The sequence below is a fragment of the Panthera pardus genome, unplaced genomic scaffold, assembly GCF_024362965.1.
Source record: "Panthera pardus isolate Hobbes unplaced genomic scaffold, ASM2436296v1 HiC_scaffold_19, whole genome shotgun sequence".
Lineage (NCBI taxonomy): Eukaryota > Metazoa > Chordata > Mammalia > Carnivora > Felidae > Panthera > Panthera pardus.
The window spans coordinates 7149079-7170901 of NW_026526754.1; the positions used below are offsets into that span (position 1 = coordinate 7149079).

The 21823-nt window shown below is 57.6% G+C and overlaps 5 protein-coding genes across 17 annotated transcripts in view; 3 read left to right on the forward strand and 2 right to left on the reverse strand.

The window, feature by feature from the left end:
* PHAF1 (phagosome assembly factor 1) overlaps positions 1 to 2798 on the forward strand; it is a 30658-nt gene extending 27860 nt beyond the window's left edge. For all 4 annotated transcript variants that reach the window (XM_019455646.2, XM_019455648.2, XM_053906555.1 and 1 more), the window contains exons 16-17: positions 463 to 535; positions 1290 to 2798. In XM_019455646.2, coding sequence (XP_019311191.1) covers positions 463 to 535; positions 1290 to 1376 — 160 coding nt within the window. In that variant the 3' untranslated portion in view covers positions 1377 to 2798. The remainder of the gene's footprint in view (positions 1 to 462; positions 536 to 1289) is intronic.
* FBXL8 (F-box and leucine rich repeat protein 8) lies at positions 464 to 16284 on the forward strand. 3 transcript variants are annotated; one of them, XM_019455660.2, is made up of 3 exons: positions 464 to 535; positions 14222 to 14417; positions 15014 to 16284. In XM_019455660.2, the coding sequence occupies exons 2-3, from the start codon at positions 14266 to 14268 to the stop codon at positions 15984 to 15986; spliced, it is 1125 nt and encodes a 374-aa protein (XP_019311205.1). In that variant the 5' UTR covers positions 464 to 535; positions 14222 to 14265; the 3' UTR covers positions 15987 to 16284. The 3 variants fall into 3 exon arrangements, with proteins under 3 accessions (XP_019311205.1, XP_019311201.1, XP_019311204.1); XM_019455656.2 differs by lacking the exon at positions 464 to 535 and adding an exon at positions 11567 to 12607; XM_019455659.1 differs by lacking the exon at positions 464 to 535 and adding an exon at positions 12614 to 13325.
* Positions 2351 to 5720, reverse strand: B3GNT9 (UDP-GlcNAc:betaGal beta-1,3-N-acetylglucosaminyltransferase 9). 2 transcript variants are annotated; one of them, XM_019455644.2, is made up of 2 exons: positions 5182 to 5720; positions 2351 to 4804 (listed from the first exon to the last, which is right to left on the reverse strand). In XM_019455644.2, exons 1-2 carry the CDS (start codon positions 5342 to 5344, stop codon positions 3552 to 3554), a joined length of 1416 nt encoding a protein of 471 aa, XP_019311189.1. In that variant the 5' UTR covers positions 5345 to 5720; the 3' UTR covers positions 2351 to 3551. The 2 variants fall into 2 exon arrangements, with proteins under 2 accessions (XP_019311189.1, XP_019311190.1); XM_019455645.2 differs by having other exon boundaries at positions 5156 to 5268.
* Positions 6851 to 12485, reverse strand: TRADD (TNFRSF1A associated via death domain). 3 transcript variants are annotated; one of them, XM_019455654.2, is made up of 6 exons: positions 12389 to 12442; positions 11459 to 11548; positions 9232 to 9390; positions 8099 to 8376; positions 7806 to 8001; positions 6851 to 7658 (listed from the first exon to the last, which is right to left on the reverse strand). In XM_019455654.2, exons 3-6 carry the CDS (start codon positions 9380 to 9382, stop codon positions 7348 to 7350), a joined length of 936 nt encoding a protein of 311 aa, XP_019311199.1. In that variant the 5' UTR covers positions 9383 to 9390; positions 11459 to 11548; positions 12389 to 12442; the 3' UTR covers positions 6851 to 7347. The 3 variants fall into 3 exon arrangements, with proteins under 3 accessions (XP_019311199.1, XP_019311198.1, XP_019311196.1); XM_019455653.2 differs by lacking the exon at positions 11459 to 11548 and having other exon boundaries at positions 12389 to 12485; XM_019455651.2 differs by lacking the exons at positions 11459 to 11548; positions 12389 to 12442 and adding an exon at positions 9871 to 11452.
* HSF4 (heat shock transcription factor 4) lies at positions 16232 to 21650 on the forward strand. 5 transcript variants are annotated; one of them, XM_019455633.2, is made up of 14 exons: positions 16237 to 16363; positions 16536 to 16984; positions 17651 to 17759; positions 17849 to 17976; positions 18076 to 18200; positions 18473 to 18548; positions 18690 to 18754; positions 19280 to 19382; positions 19637 to 19764; positions 19886 to 20113; positions 20589 to 20754; positions 20843 to 20908; positions 21032 to 21101; positions 21379 to 21650. In XM_019455633.2, the coding sequence occupies exons 2-14, from the start codon at positions 16862 to 16864 to the stop codon at positions 21528 to 21530; spliced, it is 1539 nt and encodes a 512-aa protein (XP_019311178.1). In that variant the 5' UTR covers positions 16237 to 16363; positions 16536 to 16861; the 3' UTR covers positions 21531 to 21650. The 5 variants fall into 5 exon arrangements, 4 of the variants coding, with proteins under 4 accessions (XP_019311178.1, XP_019311180.1, XP_019311181.1 ...); XM_019455635.2 differs by having other exon boundaries at positions 16245 to 16363; positions 20649 to 20754; XR_002081677.2 differs by lacking the exon at positions 21379 to 21650 and having other exon boundaries at positions 16232 to 16363; positions 20624 to 20754; positions 21032 to 21080.
* Positions 21651 to 21823: the final 173 nt, after the last annotated feature.

Sequence of the window (21823 nt, forward strand, 5' to 3'; positions counted from 1 at the left end):
AACAGGGCCAGCTATTCTGCATGTTTACCTGTACCAGAGAGGTTGCCCCCTGTGATAGCCCCCCTCCAGCTACCTCCAGATAGAGGGACCCTTTCACCCCTAGTTATTCAGAAAGTAAAGCACTTTTCATTGGCTTCCCTGGACTCTTTTTTCCCATCAGAGTTTCACAGGCTGCAGCCCACAGCTTTGTACTCAGTTGCCATGCTGCATGTGGCTCCTCCTTCCTAACTTCTTGCCACGCCACTCTAACTTCGTAATAACCTTCTGTGTACCACTAGACTGTGTAGGATTCAGAGCTTGAATAAGACCTGTCACCACCCTTGGGACCTCAAGGGCCTTTGTGGGAAACAGATAAAGCCATGAGAGACCAGTGGACAATAGCCCCCATCCCAAAAGGGACTGGATGCCCTGCCTGGCCTCGGCTTTTGTCTGCCCCTCTAATTCTGGCTTCCCTGGCCTCAGGTCCTCCTCCCCAAACAACACCAACCCATTTGGCTCCACATTCTGCTTTGGTCTTCAGCGGATGATCTTTGAGGTAAGCCCTGGGGGTTAAGGGGCTGGTGGCCATGCCAGGGATGGGCAAGTGATGGAGAAAGGTTGGGGAGGGCCTCACGGCTCTGCTGGGTGAGTTAATCCTTCCACAGTAACCCTGTCTGCTAAGAATCTGACCTACCCACATTCAACAGTAAGGGTTCAGAAACTATGTTGGGGAAATTTGGGATGATGGAGGCTAAAGCAGTGATCTATATCCAACAAGGTGAGAGGTGATGGCTATCCCACATATTTGAGAATGTAAATACAGTAGGAGAGGAAACGCCAGGGGGCAAGTGGGGCTCACCACAAGAGTGTTGGGTACCTTTGCATGCCATATGAAAGAATGTGCTATGGGTAAGTGTCTATAGAGGCCCCACTGGCTTGGGAGAGGAATGGGCTGTCCCTGTTTTCCCTTTTGGTTGCTACACCCAAATAACTTCAGTAGGCCCCAAGCAGTTCCAGAAGGACTGGATAAATAGGTATAGTGAAGTTGATGTATTCCATGAAGAGCAGGCAGTTTCTGGGCCAGAGATGAGCTCTAACATGAGTTGGGGGCGTTTAGGGATCAGCCTACCCCTGTGTGCAGGTGTTTTGTACATGGAACAATCCACTGTGCACAGGAGCTGCTTCAAATCCTTTCTCTGCAGTCACAGCTCCAGTACTAGCCTCACTGGTGGTTTTTATGGATGATTGCCTGCCCTGCCTACATCCCTTCTTCTCCTTCCCTTTGATTCCTTGTCCTCTACTCACACCAGGTCATGCAGAATAACCATATTGCCTCGGTGACCCTGTATGGCCCCCCCAGGCCTGGTGCCCACCTGAGAACAGCGGAGCTCCCCTAAGGACATCACCGCCCATGCCCCTCTGCCCTGTGGAGATGTGCATTGCATCCTATTCAGCAGGCTTCCATGTGCCACCCTGTGGGTTTTCTTGGACACCCTACCAGTGTTGAAGGGTTGTTGTGATGTTCTGAGGTGGGGCTCAGACTGGGTGCTCTGCCATGGAGTGAGAGGCCCAGATATTCCTCTGTCCTCGGCTTGCTGGTGCCAACAGAGGACACCGACTGCAAAGAGAAGCACAAACTCTGAGCCTTGATACCTGGACCCAGGAGACCTCGACTAACACATAAGGAGGCAGGGTTCTTTCTCCTCTGCCCCACACACATTGGGAAAAGTTGGGACTCTTTCTGTGGCTGAGGTCACAGGCACCGAGGACGAGGATGAGGTCCTGCCTTTGGCCCATTGTTGCCACGTGACCCTTAAGGCAAGCAGGTAGCATGTCCATAGTACTTGGTTGCAACTTTTGCACTACATCTACTTTAGTTACTTGATGAGCTGGCTGTGGCCAACGTGGCCCACCTGCCCTTCCCTGTCCCTTCCTTGCACGCGCTCCCTACCAGGCCCAGTAGGCACGCCCAACTGGTTGAAACACAACTTTTTACCATCTAGGTATGTGCCCAGGCCTTGTTCCTACCCCTCTTGGAGCCAGCCTTCAAGGTCACCTGTGCCCCCACTCTTCCCCAACATGGCTGGCAGGCTGCATGTTTCCATCCTGTTTGCCTCTTTTATTTAATGCCAAAGTTTTAGCCAAAGACATCTTCCTCCTTTTGTTGTTTCAGCATTCTGTTCTGCACTGAGGGCTGGCTCTCTTGCCCCAACCCTGGGCAGTGTCCCCTGGCCAGGCCCATTCATGGTTCAAGGCCTCTGGGGGCTCAAGGAAAGCTGGGCTGCTCAGTCTTTACATGGGTCTAAGGAAAGTAGCATATGTGCTTTAAAAATAATCCTTTTGAAAAGAATTGAGAAGAGAAATGTATAATTTTATCCCATTTTTAATATTTTGGTCTAGCAACTTGTGATACATAGATGACAATTTTGTGAGTTTTTCAAATGTGTGTACATATTTTTGTAAATATGACTCTTTTGTAATTAACTCATGTACAGCCTCATCCTGTAGAGTTTAACAATGAATGTGCAGGGGACCTGCCCCAGGCTCCTAAGTGGTTCCTGGGTTACAGCCAGGCTTGTGTGGCGCTCCCATAACTTTGTGACTGACTGGTGTCTTCCTATTTGGACTGTGGCCTGGCCGGAGGACCCCCCTCCCCCCAGCCCACATTAGATCCCACTGTTGGGGCAGCCAGGACTATTCCCATCCTCCTAGAATAGGGGAACCTTCCTCATGCCCTGCCCATACCTCTCCAATAAAGGCCTATGCCCTCAGCAGCGGCTTACCACGTGCTGTTGCTGGGATGTTTGTACTAAAATAAACATGGGGTGTTGATTTTTGAGAAACTGGGTGGTTGAAGAATATGGGTACTTTTATGGTGGTAGCTTTATCTTAGGTTCTTTGGCTCCTCTGAGTGGGGCAGCATAGCCTCTAGTAGGAGACTGGCATTGTTGTATGGGTGAAAGTTCTGCAGTGGGGAGACTCTAGGTGGGACCATGCACTCAGCTGTTCCTGTGTGCCTCTGTCCCTGGTGTTCCAGCCAGACCAGGGCCCAGGAGGGGTTGGCTTCAGGATAGACCTCAGAAGATTTAAAGATCTGCCCAGGGCTGAAAATCTGATTTGGAGGTGCAGGTGGGAAGCCAAATGCCTGCCTGGAGGACCGAGGCCAGGCCCCCACACCTCCTCCAGCCTTGGAGAAAAAAAACAAAAAACTGCATCTGCAGCATTCTAGGGCCTCCAAACCAAGGACTAGGGTCAGACTACGTGAGCCTCTTACCACCACCCATCCCAGCTCCCCAAAACCTATTTGGTAGTAGGAGGACCAAACATGTCCCTGTTTGGCAGAGCCTGGTGCTCTATGGCCTCAGCCCTGGCTGTCTCAAAGGACTACTTTTCGAATGGTTCCAGGCCAGCAGGAGCCAAGCACAATCTTAGTTCCTTGGGGCCCCGTAGAGGCCAATTCCTGGTGAAATGGGGCTAGAGTTTTGAACTCTTCAGCCTCCGGGAGAGAATTACATACACGGCAATAATTATCCTGGGTCTGAATGAAGGAGATCTTGGGGCCATGAAGTTACCTAGGAGTCCCACCGGAAAGAGCCAGCAGCAGCAGGCCAAGGACGCGCACAGGCTGGGCCATGGGGCCCGTTCAGCAGGCGCCACATAAGCCAGATGTCGGCCGCCGAGAGCCCGTGCACTACAACTAGCTCTCGGTAAAAGCAGGGGTCAAAGGTGCGCAGGTGCGGCGCCGCTGAAGGACGAGGGATGCCAAAGGTGCGGAAAGCAGGGTGAGGTTCCGGTGTGAGCCGAAGGCGCTGTAGACACATGCCCAGAAAGACGTCGTCAATGGGGAAAAGCTCAACCTGTGCACAGGCGCCGGCCAGGCGACGCAGCGTAACCCCTGAAAGCACAAAGCCACCACCACCCGCGTAGGCCGGGTAGGCGGGCAAGCCATACACAGCCTCTGGGATGTAGTATTTGCTAGCCCGCGCGCGGATTGGCCGAGCCTGCACAATCACGTCACCCGCAAGCAGGTCCTGCGCCGGGTCCCGCGGCGCCAGGAACTCCAGCAGGTTTCCCACGTGCACAAACACATCTGCGTCGCCCTTAAAAACGAAGCGCACCTCGGGACAGTAGGCCGAGGCCCAGGCCAGAAAGTGGATCTCCTTGAGCGTTAGGTTGAAGAAAGTGTCGTCAAAAGCCCAGAGCAGGATGTCCGCGTATGCACGGCTTTCGGCACGCAGCAGGGCTGGCCAGTGGGTTCGCGTGCCCTCCCCTTCGGCGTCTGTCCTGTCAGTGCCCGTGCTCCTGGGCACGCCCAGCAAGAACACGCGGCGCACGAGCGCCCCCTGCACACGGCCCTCAGCACCCCACGTCTGGCGCACGGCCTGGCGCCGCTCGAAGTCCGCCGCCACTGACTTGACGGCGATGAGCAAGTCGGGTCCACCTTCAGGTGCGCCATCTCCTCGGCATTTGTGCGGCTGATTTATGAGCAAGGGGAAGCGCCGCTGGTCCTTGGCGCGTAGGTAGCGGCCAAAGTCAAAGGGTCCCGTGGGTGTGGGCGGCTCCGGTGTGTCCCCTTCGTAGACCAGAGGGGCTGGGGCTGGGGCTGCGTCCGCGTCCGCGTCCCGTGCCTGGAAGACTCGGAGTCCCGGAGTAGGCGCTGCCTCTACCTTCCCTTGCGCTCGGGGTGCGTTGGTCGTCGGGGTCGCGCCCTCGCGCTGTGTGTAGAGCAGGAGGCCGAGGGCGGTGCCAAGGAGAAGCGTGATCGACGCGTCCCCGCGTAGGCGCAGCCTCCGCCTCATGTCCGCGTGGCTCACGCCCCCGCCCCCTGCGGAGAAACTCAGTCAGGGGCCCCTGCCGCGAAAGCCAGCGGCTGGTAGGGGCTCCCAGCCCCACTCTCCCCAGGGGGAGGGGGCTGAGGCCACAAGCCGAGGGTCTCCGCTACCAGCCATTCGTCCTCCGGCGTTTTCTTCTCCGGGCCGTGGCACCCCACCCCACCCCCACCAGCACTGGGATGGGCACCCTGAAGGGGCTGGAAGTTCCTCCTAGTAGCCAATTCCCACCCCTCAACCCCGGCCCAGGACGGTTCCTCAAGGCCGGGAGCCTCGGAGCCTCGGCCCGATTCCCAACCCGCCCTTCCCGCGCTGTAGCCGAATCCCTTCCACCCCTCCCTACCCACCACGTCCTTGGGATCCCGACACTCACTCTCGTCCCTTGGGAGCGGCGCGGCCCCGGACGCCAGGGCTCCGGGGCTCAGCGCAGGGTCCCAAGGGCAGCCATGAACCGGGCCTGGGCCAAATGCAGCGTTGGCAGGAAGGGGGGCCGGGGCCGCTGCCACGTGACCCTCCAGCTGTGCGCGCCGGGACATCTGGAGCTCAGCTCCGCCCTGGCGCCTCAGGGAGCGCTGTCTCCAAGTGGGGACTAATCTCTGAGAAGAATCCCCACAGGCAACTCTCTGGGAAGGTCTGAGAAGGTGGGTTCTAGTCTCGGTGTGGGCTCAAATGCCCCAAATCTGCCTTTCCGTGAGGGCAGGAAGAAACATTAGCCTTTCTGGTTAATCTCCACACCCCCACCTCTTCGGAGTGGGACAGGGTCTTGGCTGGCAGGAGCCTGGGGCAGGCGGGTCCCAAATCCCTGAGGCCCAGCGTCTTAGACATCTACTTGGCCACTGTCCCAGACTATCTTGGAAGAGCCTCTCCTCAGCTCACCAGCAGCCCTGGTTCTACCAGGCAGGACCTATAAATTATAAATGGCCCCGGACACGTGGCTGCCTCCCTACTCCTAGTTCTATGCTCCCCCACTCCCACCCTCCAGCGCGCGCGCTGCGCGCGCGAGCACACACACACACACACACACACACACACACACGCACACACACACACACCAAAGACAGGTCATTCAATTCTCACAACGTTGGTAGCAGCTTTCATTGCTCATGTCTAGGTGGGGACAGTGCCTTTCAGGGAGTTAAGTGACTTGCCCAGCATCATATAAGCAGAAAGTAAGAGCACTGCCCCAGGTCTTCTGGAACTCAGTCTGGAACTCTTCCCTCTGTCCTCCTTTGCCCCCTCTCTCCATCTATCCACTAGGACACAGGACAGGGGGTCAACCCCCTCTGCTTTAACTTCACAGCAAGCACTTAAGTCTGTTTCCCCAGAGGCACCTCTTGGGCCCCCTGGTCCCTAGTGCCCCAAATCAGCATAGCCTCCTGCAGGCCAGATTGGACGGACAGGGATGGTTCAGCTAGGGGATTCCTGAAGCATGCCGTGAGCAAAGGGTTTGATCCGGGACCCAGGTGGACAGAGAGTTGTTCTGGAGATTGAGGGCCCCCATCTCAGCAGGCAACCCCACCCTCCATCCAGCTGACAAAAGCTGAAACCCTGAGGTCCTCCTTCACTCTCACTCCTCATCCAGTGTCATTAGGCCTGCTATCTTTCATCCTAAACTCCTGGTGTTCATCCCTTCCCTCCATCTCTGCTGCCACTGCCCTAGCCTAGACCCTCTCTCTCCTCCCCTCCCCTCTCTCCATCCTCCTCCCTCCCCATCTCCCTCCTCACCAGCCTTCCAACCTTAACTCCCCAAACCCTCTAAATGCTTCTCACTGGCCTCAGTATAAAATCCAAACTCTATAAAATGGCTCACCAGTCCCCAAGCTATCTGCCTCCCATACTCACCAACTGGTCTGGTCTCTCTACAAACCCACCCACCCCTAGATGCAGCCATTCCAAACTTCCTGTTCTTCTAACATTCCCCAACACCTCACCTGAGGCTGGCTATGCCCAGAGTGTTGCCATTCTCTCAAACCCCCACCGTCTCCCCTATTCACACTCCTATCTCTCCCCAGAAGCCTAACCCCTATTTTTCACATCAAAAAAACAGGTGATCTTTTATTACAGTTGCTTAATATCTGCAGTCCGACACTGAGTATGAACTGGGGGCAGGCAGTTTCATGTATCTTGTTCACCACAGTATTTACAGCACCTGGATGATAACTAGGACACAGCAAGTGCTTAATGAGCAGTTACCTGTTCAGTGAGTGAAGAGGTAAGGGCTGGCCAGAAGCCCTTCATTTGGGGTGGGCAGACTGCTGCAGCAGGTCACCCATGCACTCTGTCTCTGTCATAGTATCTGGAGCCAAATCCCCAGTGGCACCCCAGTAGGCATGGTGGGTGCTTGCCCAACTCTTGAAGAAGGCAATCAACACTGCCCAGCAGCTCCAACAGTTCGGCTAAGTGGGGTTATAAGTGTGGTCTCAGAGTCCCATGGATGGACAGAGCTCAGCAGTAGCAGCAGAAGGGACTCTAGGGTCATCCAAGTGCTCCAAACCTGGGCTGGACAACTGGCCGATCGTCCCTTTCTCTGGTACCCAGCCTAGGCCAGGCCGCCATCGGGATTCGCCAGGCCCAGCAAGTCCTCTGCCAGGCTGGTGAGCTCGTTCTCCTCTAGTGCCTCTACCAGGCGCTGCAGCGTGGCGCGGCGACCCTCGGCCTGCACGAAGCGCCGCAGCAGCTGGAAGGCCTGCTCATACAGCCCGTCGCGCTCGTACTCATAGGCCAGTGAGTCGAGCGCCGGGTCCCGCAGCGCACGACAGCCTCGCTGCAAGGAGCGCCCCACTTTGCGCCACTTGAGGCCTACTGAGCGCGCGAACGTCTGTTGGTCCTGCAGGCTCAGCGGCCGGTTCACTGCGGGGGGAGCGGGAAGCAGAATGAGCTCGGGAAGCCAGGAGCGGTACCCTCCATTCCCACCCAGGTACTACCCGGCCCAGACCTTGCTCCTCCCCAAACTCCATCTTCCCAGTGACCCTGCCTGCGCCTCTGAGCGCGCCTCACCTATGGGCTGACCCTGGAACAGAAAAGTCTGGCCAGATGGCGGCGGCGGCGGCTTCTCATCTGAGAGAGAGGCATCCAGGGACTGTGAGGGCACCGGAGCGACCTCCACGTCGCTACCCTGGCACCCCGAGCCGCATGTCAGATTCCGGAGCGCATCCTCTAACTCAGAGAGCTCGTCGTCCCGCAGCCGGTCAGGCTAGGGAGGGCAGTGGGGGGTCGTCGGTAGGTGTGTTAGCTGCGGATCCCCGCCCCACCCCAACCTGGCCCTGGCCCTGGCCCTGGCCCAGCCGCACCTTCTGGGCGAAGATGCAACTCAAACAGCGCTCTTCATCCGTCAGCAAGGTATCCAGTCGCTCCACGCCAGCGCGCAGCTCCAGTTCCAACGGCACCGAATGCTGGGCGAGTGCTGCTGCCAAGCACCCTTGCAGCGCTGCGCGCAGCGCCCCCTCGCGGTAAGCTCGCAGGAAGCGGCTGCAGGGCTGGCGTCCGCAGAAACGCACCTGCACAATCAGCTGCGGTTCACTGCGGTGGATCTTGAGCATCTGCAGCACCTCCGGACTCCCAACACTCTCTGCGGAGGCGGACAGTCAGGCGACAGGCGGTCCCCATGCGGGGCCGTTCTCCAAGCGACCGTAGTGGGGTGAAGCCCGCGCAGACTCCCTCCCTGTTCCTAGCTCCCAGCTGGGAAACAAAACTGGCATGCACACAGCAACAACCCAAAATGAAAGCCAGAACCTATCACAGGGAGCACCGTAAGACGGAATGGGTGCCACCCCAGCCCCATCGTTGAAGCCTCAAATGAGGGTGGGCAAAAGGGACATAGGGAGAGGCTTTGCAGCACAGAGAGGGGCGTATGCCCAGGGCAGCCAAGCCTTCTGGGTGGGCACCCGTCAGGACAGTGGAGGGAGAGGTCTCAGGTCTTCAGGCTCCACCAACTGTGGCTCCCACTGCCCGGGAAGGAAGCGGATCCCCCAAACGGCTTCAGCTTCCTGTGGCCTCTGCCCCGAGAAGGGAAAGGGGGGCTCCCCCGAAAGGTAGGTACTAGGGAGGGGTCTTGGGCAACGAGTGCTGCAGTGAGAGAGGAAAAGAAGAGAGAGATGGGCGATTAGTAGAAAGCAGAGAGCTGGCTGGTCTGGTGAGTAGAGGGCATCAAGCAGGTGGGGGGGCGTTAGTGCACATATAGGTAGATCATACACAGAGACGGGGACACATGTCTACACCCAAGGGCACACATGCATAAACAGAGAAGACAGATTTATGAAACCAAGCACCCCTCTTCCCTCCTCCCCACCCCATCATATCTTTTCCTTAACACGGTGGTTAAGCAAGGGGCCCACAGAGTTCAGGAGGTGGGGCCTCAGCCCCTGGCCCCGCCCACAAAGGCCCAAGTTCCCCTCCCTCTTCAAGTACCCCCCCACCCACGCACCTGCCAGTGCAGTCCGCAGAGCCCTGTACACCGCCACCTTCTGCTGGGGGTGAGCGTAGGCATCAGACAGGACCACTTTATCCAGCGAGGACTCCACAAACAGGTATGCGCTGCCCACCCACTCCTCGGGCCCATTTGGCCCACTCGCCATCTTGCCTCCTGGAGACATAGACAGGCATCCAGATCACCCCAACCCAGCCCTGGAGACAAGTGTCCAGTCCTGCATGGCCCAGCTGTCCCCACCCAGCTGGCACACTTGTGAGGGGAAGTTTATCATCCCACAGGCAGCCCCTTGTGCTTCTGTCTCTGCACAGCCCAGCCCAGCTCAGCTCAGCCCAGACTTGGAGTGAGTACTGTCCATCCACTATCTTCTCAGAGAAAGCCCAGGGTCACAGTGGAAGAAAAAGAGAGATACTATACTGCAGTGGAGGCAGAGAAGTTCTGCTCCCAACCCCCCACCCCTCCCTCAGGCCAGGATGTCTCCCTTATGAAAGCTGATAGGAGACATCCTTATCCTGGGCAGTGTCCATGCCCCACAGCCAACCGAACCCATGTCCTGGTATGCCTTCAGCTTAAACTTGAGCCCCGAGTACCCCTTTGGGACCAGAGCCCCCCCCCCCCCCCAATAGGTTTTCTCACCTGCATTCCTACCATACCTCCTGGCTTCACTTCCAAGGATACCTGTTAGTGTTGACCTGTGCCCAGATTCCCTTCCCCAATCCTGGCTGAACTTTGGGGCCTTCCCTCTTCTACCCATGTGCCTGTTGGGGGCGCTAACCCCACTCCCTAGCTCCAGGTGTGAGCGAGAGAAATAGGCCTGGCCAATCTTCATATTCCACTCCTCTTCCTGAAATAATTAGTTCAGAGTTGGGTATAGGATTCAGGTGAATCATAATCAACCTGCAACCTTGGCTGTACCAATAAGAAAGAGACATTAGTTTCCCTTCCCACGGGGCTGAGCTGGAAGGAAGGATAAGGACTCCTTTGCCACTGCCTGGAAAGAGCCTGGCTGAGAATAAAACTGACACAGAAGGAGACAGAGCCAAGGGATGAAGAGATGCATGCCTAACCATACTATGCCCCTGGCTCTAGCTGCACCCTGAACTTCTCAGTTATGTGACCTAAATCATTCCTTTTTTGTTTTAAAGTCCTTGGAGCTGGGCTCTTGTCTTACACAACTCAAATTGTTCTATTACAGATTCCCTCCTTGTCCAGACAGAGCCAGGGCCCCTTGGTGCTAGTATCTCCTCCATCTATCTTCTGACCAAACCCTAGCCCTAGACCGGGGTGGGGGGGGGGGGAGAATTCCCATGAGGCAGCATGGTGCAGCATGATTCTTCCTCCCCACCTTCCCTGGGACAACATCTTACGCTTTTCCTAGAAACATTGGCTCAAGACCCCACCTCCTGCCTCACCAGTCACACTTCTTTATCTCTGATCATCTGTATTTATATACAGTGGGCTAGGAGGGGGTGCTGAGCCCCAGCTGTAAGCACCCAGGATGTCTTTGCTGTAGGCAGAACAGATGGGATGGCCCCAGCTGGCATCCATTTACATGAGGAACAGGGAGCCTCAGCAGTGTGTGTGTGTGGAGGGGGGGGGGGGGGGTGCCAGAGGGTCCCTTGGACTTTGTTGGTTAGGGAGTAGGAATCCTGACCTCAAAACAGAGGTTGCATTTCAGATCTGCCCCCAGATCGTAACCCGAGAGCCACAGCTGGGACAGTAACTAGCCAGGCAGGGACCCTCCAACATCACCCAGACCTGATGATGGTCCGTCCCACCCTCAGTATGAGCACAGGGGACATGCCTTTTGAGCCTCCCTCCCCCATAACCTTTTGGTAGAAAACATATTAATACTTGTGTATTTATCCAAAGCAATAGTCTGGAAATTAACAGGAAGCTAGCTAGCAGTATTTACCTCTGCAGGGGGTGGAGAAGGAGATTGGGGGGGTGGGTATTTTCATTGTATTTAGCAACATTCTAATTTATGTAAAATAGACATATTTGCTTTGTATTAAAAAGCAACATAAATTGGAAGCAAAAAAACAAAAACAAAAACAAAAACAACGGGGTGAGACTCTATAGGTGATAAGTGGGACCAAGAGCAGTACAAGACAAGTGACAAAAAAGTGAGGAGCCCAGGGGGAGTGGCCCAGAGGGCAGGGAACCTGCCCTGAAACGTTTCTTCTTCCATGTCTTCTTAGCCCCCTGACTTGAGGGTGCTGACCTCATGAATGTGGAAGTTGCAGTGGTGGGGGGCTGGGACCGGGCCAGAGTCTGCCCATCAGGACTGTCAGGGCGGGCGGGCCCTGGAAACCTGAAGGAGGCGGGGGGGGGGGGGGGGGGATGTTCTATCACACTCACTAGTGGACAAATGGGAGAATTCAAACAGGTTGGGCTGGAGGTCTGGAGGGTCAGATAATAGGATTGAGACGAGGACGGGGACCCTTGGCTCGAGTTATCCACTGAGGAACCTCTTCCTGCGTGTCGTTCTACAGAAGCCCCTCCTCGGGAAGCCCCGCGCGCGTCATCCACCCGCAGTCCGCCTCTCTGAGGGCGGGGCCGGGTTGGGTCAAGAAGACTCTTCACTGAGCTGAGACTGAGAGGGACACGCGGGTACCAACTAAAGAAAATAGGCCCCTACTACCAGAGGCCAACCAGGCACAGGGTTCCATTAATATAGCCTAACTGTCCTGGGGCAGCTCCACCTCCGGTTGGGTGGACAGCAAAGGCCCGCGGCCAGAGCCTCTCAAGAACTGCATCCATCCTGGCGCGTCCCCCTACTCAGCTGCCCCTCTGCCCAGCCTCCAGTTGCGCCCACCCTCGTGCTGCCGTTTCGCAAGTGCAATTGGCTAGGGCGGGAACAGGTCTCTGCTCACAGACAAAGTCAGAACGAGCCCCGCCCCGCCTTCCCACCAGTAGGAACTTGACCACCCGCCCCCCGCCACCACCGAAAGGCCCTAGCTGGGATGAGGAACGCTAGTGCCAACGTCCGTACGCTCTCTTTCGCCTGCCAAGGAAACACCCCAATAGGCCACCGCCACCAGCTGGCCCGGGCAGCAGCGGGTGACAACCGCGCTGCACCCACGCTCCTGAGCCGGGATCCGCCTCTGTTCCTGCCGGCACCCGGGAAAGCCCACCCATCCTCTGCACTAACCTGGCGGCCTGGGCCCAGCCCGGATTCCCACGCCCGCCCTGCTCCACTGGACTAGGCTGCTTCCGGGTGTGCGCGGAGCGCAGGGGCGGCGCCCCAGCCGGAGCAGCCCCGTCAGCCCGGGCGTCCCGCCCCCCGTGCTCCCTGTGACTCCTTCCCTCCCACTGTCCTCAGGCGCCAGTCCACAGCCTCTGGGCAAAGCCCCCTTGGTCCGTTGAGCAGGTAAGACACTGGCGCCCAGGGTTAGACGGCGGGAAGAACTGCCCACAGCAAGAGACTTTGGGCACTTGCGGCATTTACGCGCCCAGGGGACCCCAAGGGAGAGCGCTGCCTCGCTTTCTCAGGCAGGAAACAGATCAACAAAGAGGCACCCCCTGGGCACCATAATTTTCTAGTGCCGCCTGGAGGCTTGAGCTCGATGATCTCTGACCTCTCCTACTCCTTGACACTCAGAACGGGGTGCCGGTGGGTCCAAGTTCAAGCCTGGCCGAGGGTATCTGAAGCCCTAAGGATAACGAGGCGCAAATTGCAGCAGGGACAGTTAACCTGGAGAATATGGGAAAACAGAAAACTAGCAAGTGGTGTGAAACGTGTAGGAAAACCTTCAAGCACTCTAAAATAAATTGTCAACTTCGAAGAGGATGCACACTTTCCAACAAAGGCCGCGCTCTGGGATGGGTCTGCGGAATTCCTGCTGAACCTAAATCGCCCAACCTGAGCCTGTACTGCTCCGGGATCAGGATTGAAACTTGAACCCAGGCCCCTCAGGTCTCAAAGCCCGAAGCTTTTCTCCGCCCCTCCGGCCTTTCTCAGGAAGCACCCGGGACTTTTCCCCAGGGCGGGGGGGAGAAAAGGAAGGAGCCTTCCCTCAGAGCCGGTTCAGCAGTGCCCCACCCGCGCCCCCGCTTCCTGATTGGCTGGTGGTCCCTGCCAATTAAAAGTATTCTCCAATGCTTTCGCCCTATTAACCCTATCGTCACTCTCTAGTGACTGGCACGGCTAGGACGTGGTTTCTCAATTGGGACCGGTGGAGTCAACTGGCACTTCTTAAAATTCAGATTCCTGGGTCCTACTCTTTCCAGAGAGCCTGATTTAGTATGTGGGCAGTGGGATCTGTATTGTGAACAAGTGTGCGGGTGATTCTACTGCCCCTGCCATCTGAGAAGCCCTCATTTCAAGGGCCCTTGAGGCGAGTCTTGGGCCCAGTCCTTCCCTGGAACTTAGAGTTCAGGGAAGGAAGCAGTTCTGGAAGATGTCTGGGAGACTAGTCTGGGTGGTCCGGGTGGGGAGTGTGTGTATGGGGAGGCAGTTAGAGGCGAGAGGAGCTCTTTGAGCTGGGGAGGGGGTGGGCAGGGAGGGAAGGACGATTTGTCCCAGGTCATGTACAGTGCAGCCCTCCACCTTCCCCAGGGTAAACCTTAGTAACTAGGAGAAAGACCCGATAGCATTTTCCAAATCTACATGTTCGGCTTTATCAACTTCGCACATAGGTCGTAGCTGTATTTCTTCTGGTATAGCATAAAATGCAGATTTGTTCAACAAGTGAGGATGTAGTGTGAAAGAATCTTTAAGCATCCAGGGCCAACCTCATGGTTCTGAGGCCTGTTCAGTGAGAGGCACAGGGTCTCATGCTTAGTTTAACACCTTGGTCAAATGCTCTGCTGTCACTGTCTTGAGATTATTAATATTTTCAGCAAAGAGTCCTGTATTTTCATTTTGCACTGGGTTCTGCAAATTATGTAGCAATTCCTGGGCCACAAGCATTTCTACACATAGGTTCTGGTGGTCCCCTCAACATTTTGGCTTTCTTGAGCCCAGAGACGCCCTTCTCTCCAGGCAAGAACCGCTGTTAGCACGGAGCTCCCACCCCGCCCACGGTCATGACAGAGCCTGGAGAGCAACTGCCAGAGGAGGTGCTGGCGCTTATCTTTCGCCACCTGCCCCTGCGGGACCGTGCCACTGCCTCCAGGGTCTGCAGAGCCTGGGCTGCTGCTGCTACCTGCAGCGCGGTGTGGCACGACACGATCATCAGGTGAGCGGGCCCCTCCCTCTCCCTCCTCCGCGCCGCCCTCCTGCCTTCTCCCTTTCTCCATGGAGTTGGGGGTTAGGGATATTAAAAAGCACAATCGTTACTAACATTTATTGGCCACCTATTATGTACTAACTGGTGTTCTAAGTGCCTTATGTATATTAATTTATTTAATCCCCACGAAAACCTTATGTGGTAGATAGGTAGTATTATTATGTCCATTGCACAGATAAGAAATTGAGGCAGAGATTTAATCACTTTCTACAGGTCACTCAGGTAAGGAGTAGCTGAGTCAGAATGGGAACCTGACAGTTCAGAAGCCATGCCAGGCCTCTGTAGAGACCTCGGAGAAAGCTCAGTTTCTAAAATATCATTGGCTCTCGCTGCCAGAGTTTCAACTAGTGACAGGCGTATCGCATCTTAAGTCTTCTAAAGGGATAGGGTGGGAGGTCCCCCTAGAATCAGCGTCTACTTTGGGGCAACCAGGAATGATCAGGACTGGGAGGTGTATTGTAGGGGGCAGGGTGGGGACAGTAGGGTGAGGGACAGGCATTGGCCTCTCGAGGCCAATGCCTTTTCTTCACCGTTCTAACCACAAGTTACGACTGTGAGCGAGAAGGTACGCTGCTACCATATCTGTCCGCCTGCCTGGACCACGTTCACAATCTACGGCTGGAATTTGAGCCGTCGAGGGAGCCGAGCCGCCGGGCGGCCACTGAGTTGCTGACGGCACTGGCGGGTCGTACCCCAGGGCTTCGAAGCCTGCTCCTGAATTGCCACGGAGAAAAGCCCCTCTTCGACGCAGGCCGCGACATCCTGGACGCCGTGCACGCCATCTGTCGGGCCTCCTGCGCGCTGCGTCACCTCGACCTTCGGCGCTTGCCTTTCACACTGGACGACGCACTGGTGCTGCAGGCGTCACAGGGCTGTCCCGAGCTCCGAAGCCTTTTCCTAAACAACTGTACGCTGGTGGGCAGCGTGAGGCCAGACTCCGTGCTAGAGCTACTGAAGGCCTGCCCGCGTCTGCGCGCCCTTGGGCTGCACCTGGCCAGCCTGTCGGGCACCGCCCTCCAGGTGTTAGCGGCGCCAGACCGCGCGCCTTTCGCTCACTTGGCCCTACGGTGCGCGTGCCCCGAGGACGCACGCGCGCCCCCCTTGCCCGAGGAAGCCTGGGCCGCAGTGCGCCGCCGCCACCCAAGACTGGTCGTGGAGCTGGAGCTGGAGCCAGCGCTGCCTGACGAGAGCGTGACGCGGGTCCTGCAGCCTGCCGTGCCAGTGGCTGCGCTGAGCCTCAGTCTCTCTGGGGACACCGTAGGTCCTGTGCGCTTTGCTGCGCGCCACTATGCCTCAACCTTGCGCGCGCTGGAGGTGCGCGCCGCTGCCTCAGCGGAGTTGGACGCCGCGCTGGAGTTGCTGGCTGTGCGCTGCTCGGACCTGCGCGAAGTACACTGCTTCTGCGTCGTGCGACCCTCCGTGCTGCACGCCTTCCGCGCGCACTGTCCGCGCCTGCGCAGCTACACGCTCAAACTAACCCGGGAGCCACATCCCTGGCTGCCCACTCTTGTGGCGTGATGGCGTAGCCGCCTCCCCAGCAGATATGTGGCCACTGAGATGCTGGATGCATTTGCCTAGGCGTGCACCTACTACTAGCCCGCTCCTTCAGGACTCTGTTGCCTCGGGACCAGCCCCTGCGTCCTGAGTCCACTGGGTGTATTTCCGTAGTGGGATCACCCTCCTTCAACCCCACTTCCCTATGGAAGCTACGCTAGCTCCGCGTCCCTGGCATGGGGAGCGGGGCGGTGGGGAGACAGGACACAGGCTCAGGCGGCGCCTCTGGGGAGAGTGTGAAATAAAAAAAATCCTGCAGCAACACTGCGTCCTGTGCAAAGGCGGCGCTGGCTCTTAACAGGGAGAGCAGGGAACCCGCAGAGGCCAGAGGACCCCACCAGGTAGGCGTAGGAGAGATCATTTGTACTGATAAGCTACGGCTGCGGCTGCGGCGGTCAGGGACCGGGCACTCCGCATCCTTGGAAAGACCATGTCTCAGAGTTCTTCGGGAGGGTGCCAGCTTCTCCTCTCCGCATCCCAACCCCTTCACTTCTATCTGCCCTCTCTATCCAGGCCATGGCCATCACCTTCTAGACTTTTTCAGCCCACACCAGGCCGCGCACGGGCGATTTCTCCCTAAGAACAAAGGGTGACACTCGAACCCAGGTCTCCGTCCCCACCGCACCCTCCACTCACATCGGATCCCAGCCTTCCCTTTCTGTCCGCTGTTGCTGCGGCCGCGGCCTGAGCCCCGCCCCGTGGGTTCGCACGTGGCCCCCGCCTGACCCGGCGCCCGGAGGCGGAGTAGGGAGGGGCGGGCGGCAAACGCAGCACTTTCCGCGGCTTTGACAAGCCCGCGGCGCCCGGGCCCGAGCGCTTAGCCGGGCCGAGACTGCGCCATGCAGGAAGCGCCAGCAGCGCTGCCCACGGAGCCGGGCCCCAGCCCCGTGCCTGCCTTCCTCGGCAAGCTGTGGGCGCTGGTGGGTGACCCGGGGACCGACCATCTGATCCGCTGGAGCCCGGTGAGGGCTGGGGCCCCTTGATTTCCCCAGTGGTCCCCGGGATCCTTCCACGTCAGTGAACATCCACGGCCACCCAACCCCCGCCTGGGATAGGGCTGTGGGTCCCCCGATTCAGCTGTCCTGGGTAGTTTACCTTGGAGGGGGTGTGCGAGATGGAGGTGAGGCTACTTCCTACAGACCGAGGAAAGGGTAGGTAGGAGCCTTCTGGAGACCCAGAGCCTGAGGGATCTTTGAGGTCAGTTAGTTCCCACCCCACCCCAGCAGACAGATCGGAAAACAGAGACCAGAAGAGGGAGGGAAGGGCTGGGGCTGGTTGTAGCTCAAAGTAACATCTTGGGTCTGGGACCCGTCCAGGGCTGGAACCCAAAAACCCTGGCCTTTGCTCCTCCTTTCCGAGAACCCAGTAGAGATTTTTGGGTTGGGCTAGGGTAAGAATACACTGTGGTGGCCCCAGGCTAGGCCTCATAGCTGGTGCAGTTCTGGCCTCGTCCCATGTCTCCAGGAGTGGCCGGTCCCCAGCGGAGTGAGAGTGTGTGTGTGTGTGTGTGTGTGTGTGCGCGCGCGCGCGCGCGCGCCAGAGCGCGGGCCTGGCCGTGGGCGGGCACGCCTCACTGTGTCGTCCCGTCTCCGCCCGCACGGTGGGTGGGCGGGAGGCGTTCTTGGCAGAGCGGGACCAGTTTCCTCGTAAGCGACCAGAGCCGCTTCGCCAAGGAAGTGCTGCCCCAATACTTCAAACACAGCAACATGGCGAGCTTTGTGCGGCAACTCAACATGTGTGAGTCCTTAGGGCAAGACGGGAATTGGGTGTGAGTGACTTGGTGCGCGGGGATGGGGCAGTTCACTCCCCCACGCCCCACTCCCTAGACGGTTTTCGGAAGGTGGTGAGCATCGAACAGGGCGGCCTGCTGAGGCCAGAGCGCGACCACGTCGAATTCCAGCACCCGAGCTTCGTACGCGGCCGAGAGCAACTACTGGAACGCGTGCGGCGCAAGGTGGGTACGGCATGCAGGAACCAGCACCCCCGATAGAGGTGTTGAGACGGCTGGCCGTGTTCTAGATGACTCTGATCCGATGGTGCTTCCCACCTACAGGTGCCTGCGCTGCGCAGCGACGACGGCCGCTGGCGCCCGGAGGACTTGGGCCGGCTGCTGGGCGAGGTGCAGGCTTTGCGGGGAGTGCAGGAGAGCACCGAGGCGCGGCTGCGGGAGCTCAGGCAGTGCGGGGGGGAGGGGGCATAGGAGGGGGGAAGGGGGGAAGGGGAGTCTGGACGAGAGAACACTAGCTACCAGGCTGTTCTTCTGCACAGCTCCTTCCTCTCTCGTGTCTTGGTGCCTCCATCCAGACAAATGGGCTGAACTGTGGAACTCTATTCTCTATGGATGGACGATCGTCTGAGTGGTCGTGGGTTCAGGCCTGCCATTCTGTGGGGGGTGGTGACTGGGCGGACTCTCAGGTGCCTCAGCACCCTTCCCCCACACCTTCCCGCAGGCAGAACGAGATCTTATGGAGGGAGGTGGTGACTTTACGGCAGAGCCATGGTCAGCAGCACCGGGTCATTGGCAAGGTGTTCTTCTCCCCCTACCCCACTTCTCTCTTCCACTCCTGAACACACCCACCTCCTCTGCCGGGGCGGCGAATCCACCTGGAAGTGCCTTGGGTTGGGGCAAGGTCCGAAGTATGAATTAACCCTTTGCTTCCTCTTTAGCTGATCCAGTGCCTCTTCGGGCCACTTCAGACAGGGCCCAGCAACGCAGGAGCTAAGAGAAAGCTGTGAGTGAGAAAGTCCGGGATGATGCCCCCCTTCCACACTCACTTCCAGGAGCCTCTCTGTCAGAGGACCCATGCCTGAACTCCATCTCCTCCAGTAGACCCCTCACTGGGAATCCTCATTCTTCTTCCCTGCAATACCGTTTTTCTTCACTCCATGGCAATGTCCCCAAGGGCCCACCTCCAGGGCTTTCCCCCTCTCTCCCCAACTCTACCACCAAGTACCCCCATTCCCAGATCCCTATGTTCCAGGACCTTCTCCCCCAATTCCACCACCCCCAGCAATCCCTTCCCCCTCACTCCAAAGCATCCCAACAGCAGAGGGTCTGGGGCTGAAACCATGCTCCCTCCCTCCCCTCTCCACCCCCAAAGGGCCCCCATCTCTGGGTGGAGCCCCTTCGGCCTCCAGCATGTGACTGATGCCCTGGCAACAGGCCTCAGCTCTGCTGACTTGGCTGCTGGGGCCTGAGGGAGGGAGGTGCAGGCTGAGAGGCATGGGGGATGAACCTGCCCCGCCCCCCTGCACAGGTCCCTGATGCTGGATGAGGGGAGCTCATGCCCAACAGCAGCCAAATTCAGTGCCTGCCCCCTACCTGGTGCCGTCCTTCAGGATCCCTACTTTATCCAGTCGGTAGGTTTTTGCTCCTCCTCCCTTCCCTAGGGCATAGCTGGGATTATGGAGAGCCTATTCTTTTCCTCCATTCCCAAAAAGGAAGAGAAGGTGGAGTCCAGCTTCTCCTCTCCATGGCCCAAGACCCAGGTTCCCCAGCATGGACTGAGCCTACCCCCTCAAACCTTACTCTGTAGACCTGGTCCATGTGGGTACTGGTTGGGTTCTGACTCTTCCTGTGACTTGAAGGACTGGGCCTAGCTGTCTTCTTACAGCCCCTCCCAGAGACCACCTTGGGCCTCACCAGCTCTCACAGGGCCAGGGGCCCTATCATTTCTGACATCCATGAAGACTCTCCATCCCCTGATGGGACCAGGCTTTCTCCTTCCAGTGGTGGCAGGAGGTAAGACAGACAGGGCTGCCCACTGGGGAGCCTGTGGGGGATGACCCGGCAGCCCAGATGGCTATGGGGGAATGGAGGGAAGTCAGTGCAAGGGTCTGGTTGAAGCTTTTCTCTGGTGCAGGGAGAAGGGCCTGGCACTGCTCAAAGAAGAGCCGGCCAGTCCAGGGGGGGAAGGCGAGGCCGGGCTGGCTCTGGCCCCAAACGAGTGTGACTTCTGCGTGACAGCACCCCCACCGCTGCCTGTGGCTGTGGTGCAGGCCATCCTGGAAGGGAAAGGGAGCTTCAGCCCTGACGGGCCCAGGAATGCCCAACAGCCTGAACCAAGAGGTCTCAGGGAGGTACCTGACAGGTGAGCAAAAGAGTCCATTCTTGACTGTGAGCCCTGTGGGCTACTTTTCCAGACAGACCACCACTAACTAACTTCCCAGCCCTGTCTGCTCCTTGGTGGCTGAGGGGGAGGTCTGGCACTATGATCTGAACTAATTTCCCAGAGTTGCTCTAAAGAGTACCTGTATCACAGTTCCCTGAAAAATAGAAATTCCCATCAGGTCAATCAGCATATCTATGGTAGGGTTCAGGAACCCAGGAACACTTATTGTGAAGGAATTCATTGGGGTGAATGGAAACATTGTAAAGTACACAATAGCTTAAGAACCATTGATGTTGACAACTGCAAAGAGAGGGTATATATCCCATGACCCTACCTCCATAACTCAAACCTCAGGTCAAAGGTAGGAGGCAGAGGCACTCTTTAAGTATACTCTAGGTGGGGAGTCCTCTCCTACCATTTTGTAGATGTCAGATTTTGATCCTGATGTATCCAGAATCCTTGGGAATCTAATGGGGGTGAACACTGCAGGCCGACAGCAGTTCTCTGTGCACAGGGGAACTCTGGGCCTGGACAGGGGGATGCGGAGCCCAGAGAATCTTCTGCCTCCCATGCTGCTTCGGGCCCCCCCTGAAAGTGTGGAGCCTGCGGGGCCCCTGGATGTGAGTACACCTTCAGCAGGGCAGGGGCATGGGGCTTGGTGGGGTTTGTGTAGTCGGGAAGGCACCACTGACCCAGAGCTTCCCCCAGGTGCTAGGCCCCAGCCACCAAGGGCGAGAGTGGACCCTGATGGACTTGGACATGGAGCTGTCCCTGGTAAGGTGAAGGTGGGGAGGGCAGAGGTTAGGGTTGCTGAGCCAAGCCCTTAGCCAGTGCCCGAGAGCTCCCCTTCTCAGTTCTCTTGGTTGGCCAGCTGCTTCCTGGGGTTTTCCTATGCAGATGCAGCCATTGGTTCCAGAGAGGAGTGAGAATGAGCTGGCAGTCAAGGGGTTAAATTCTCCAGGGCCAGGTAACAGTTGTGGTGACTCAGGACTAGGGGGGAGGCCCTAACTGGTCTGAGCTACCAGGATTGGGTAGGCTGGGCAGTTTGTGTTTTGGAGGGAAATCCCCAGAGTTCTGGCAGCCCTCTGAGAGCCACCCACGCTCTTGCTGTTGGGTGAAAGCAGGGAGGTTAAGAATGGATGTTTCATCCTAACTGACCAGAGGTAGGGCAGGCAAGGCTCTCCTTCCTCAAAGATAGAAGGAAGAGCTGTTTCTCCCTGCTGAGCACAGTCCAATTCTCCTAGGGAAGGACTCCACACTTGGGGCACCACTCCTGCTGGATGTCCAAGCGGCTTTGGGAAGCCCAGCTCTCAGCCTTCCTGGAGGTTTAACGATTTACAGCGCCCCTGAGAGCCGAGCCTCCTACCTGGGCCCAGGGGCCAATCCCTCCCCCTGAAACCCGCTCTGCTCTGAAGTCAGCCCTTCTCAGCTTCCTCGTGCCCCCCTAGAAGAGGCTGATTGAAGACCCTGTTACTTCTCCATTACTGAACCCTGCACATAAACTGCATTTTTTTTTCTGTGTTTCTGGTCTCTTTTCTCTACCCACCAGGGAGCATAGAACTCACGGTGGGGGTGGGGGGGGGGGACTTTGCATTTACAGAAATTTCCAGCTCCTAAGGCTTTAATAGTGGAACCCCTGGAGAGTGGAGGTTAGCTCCACTCCCTGCTTAGCTCCCATCCTCTGGCCTC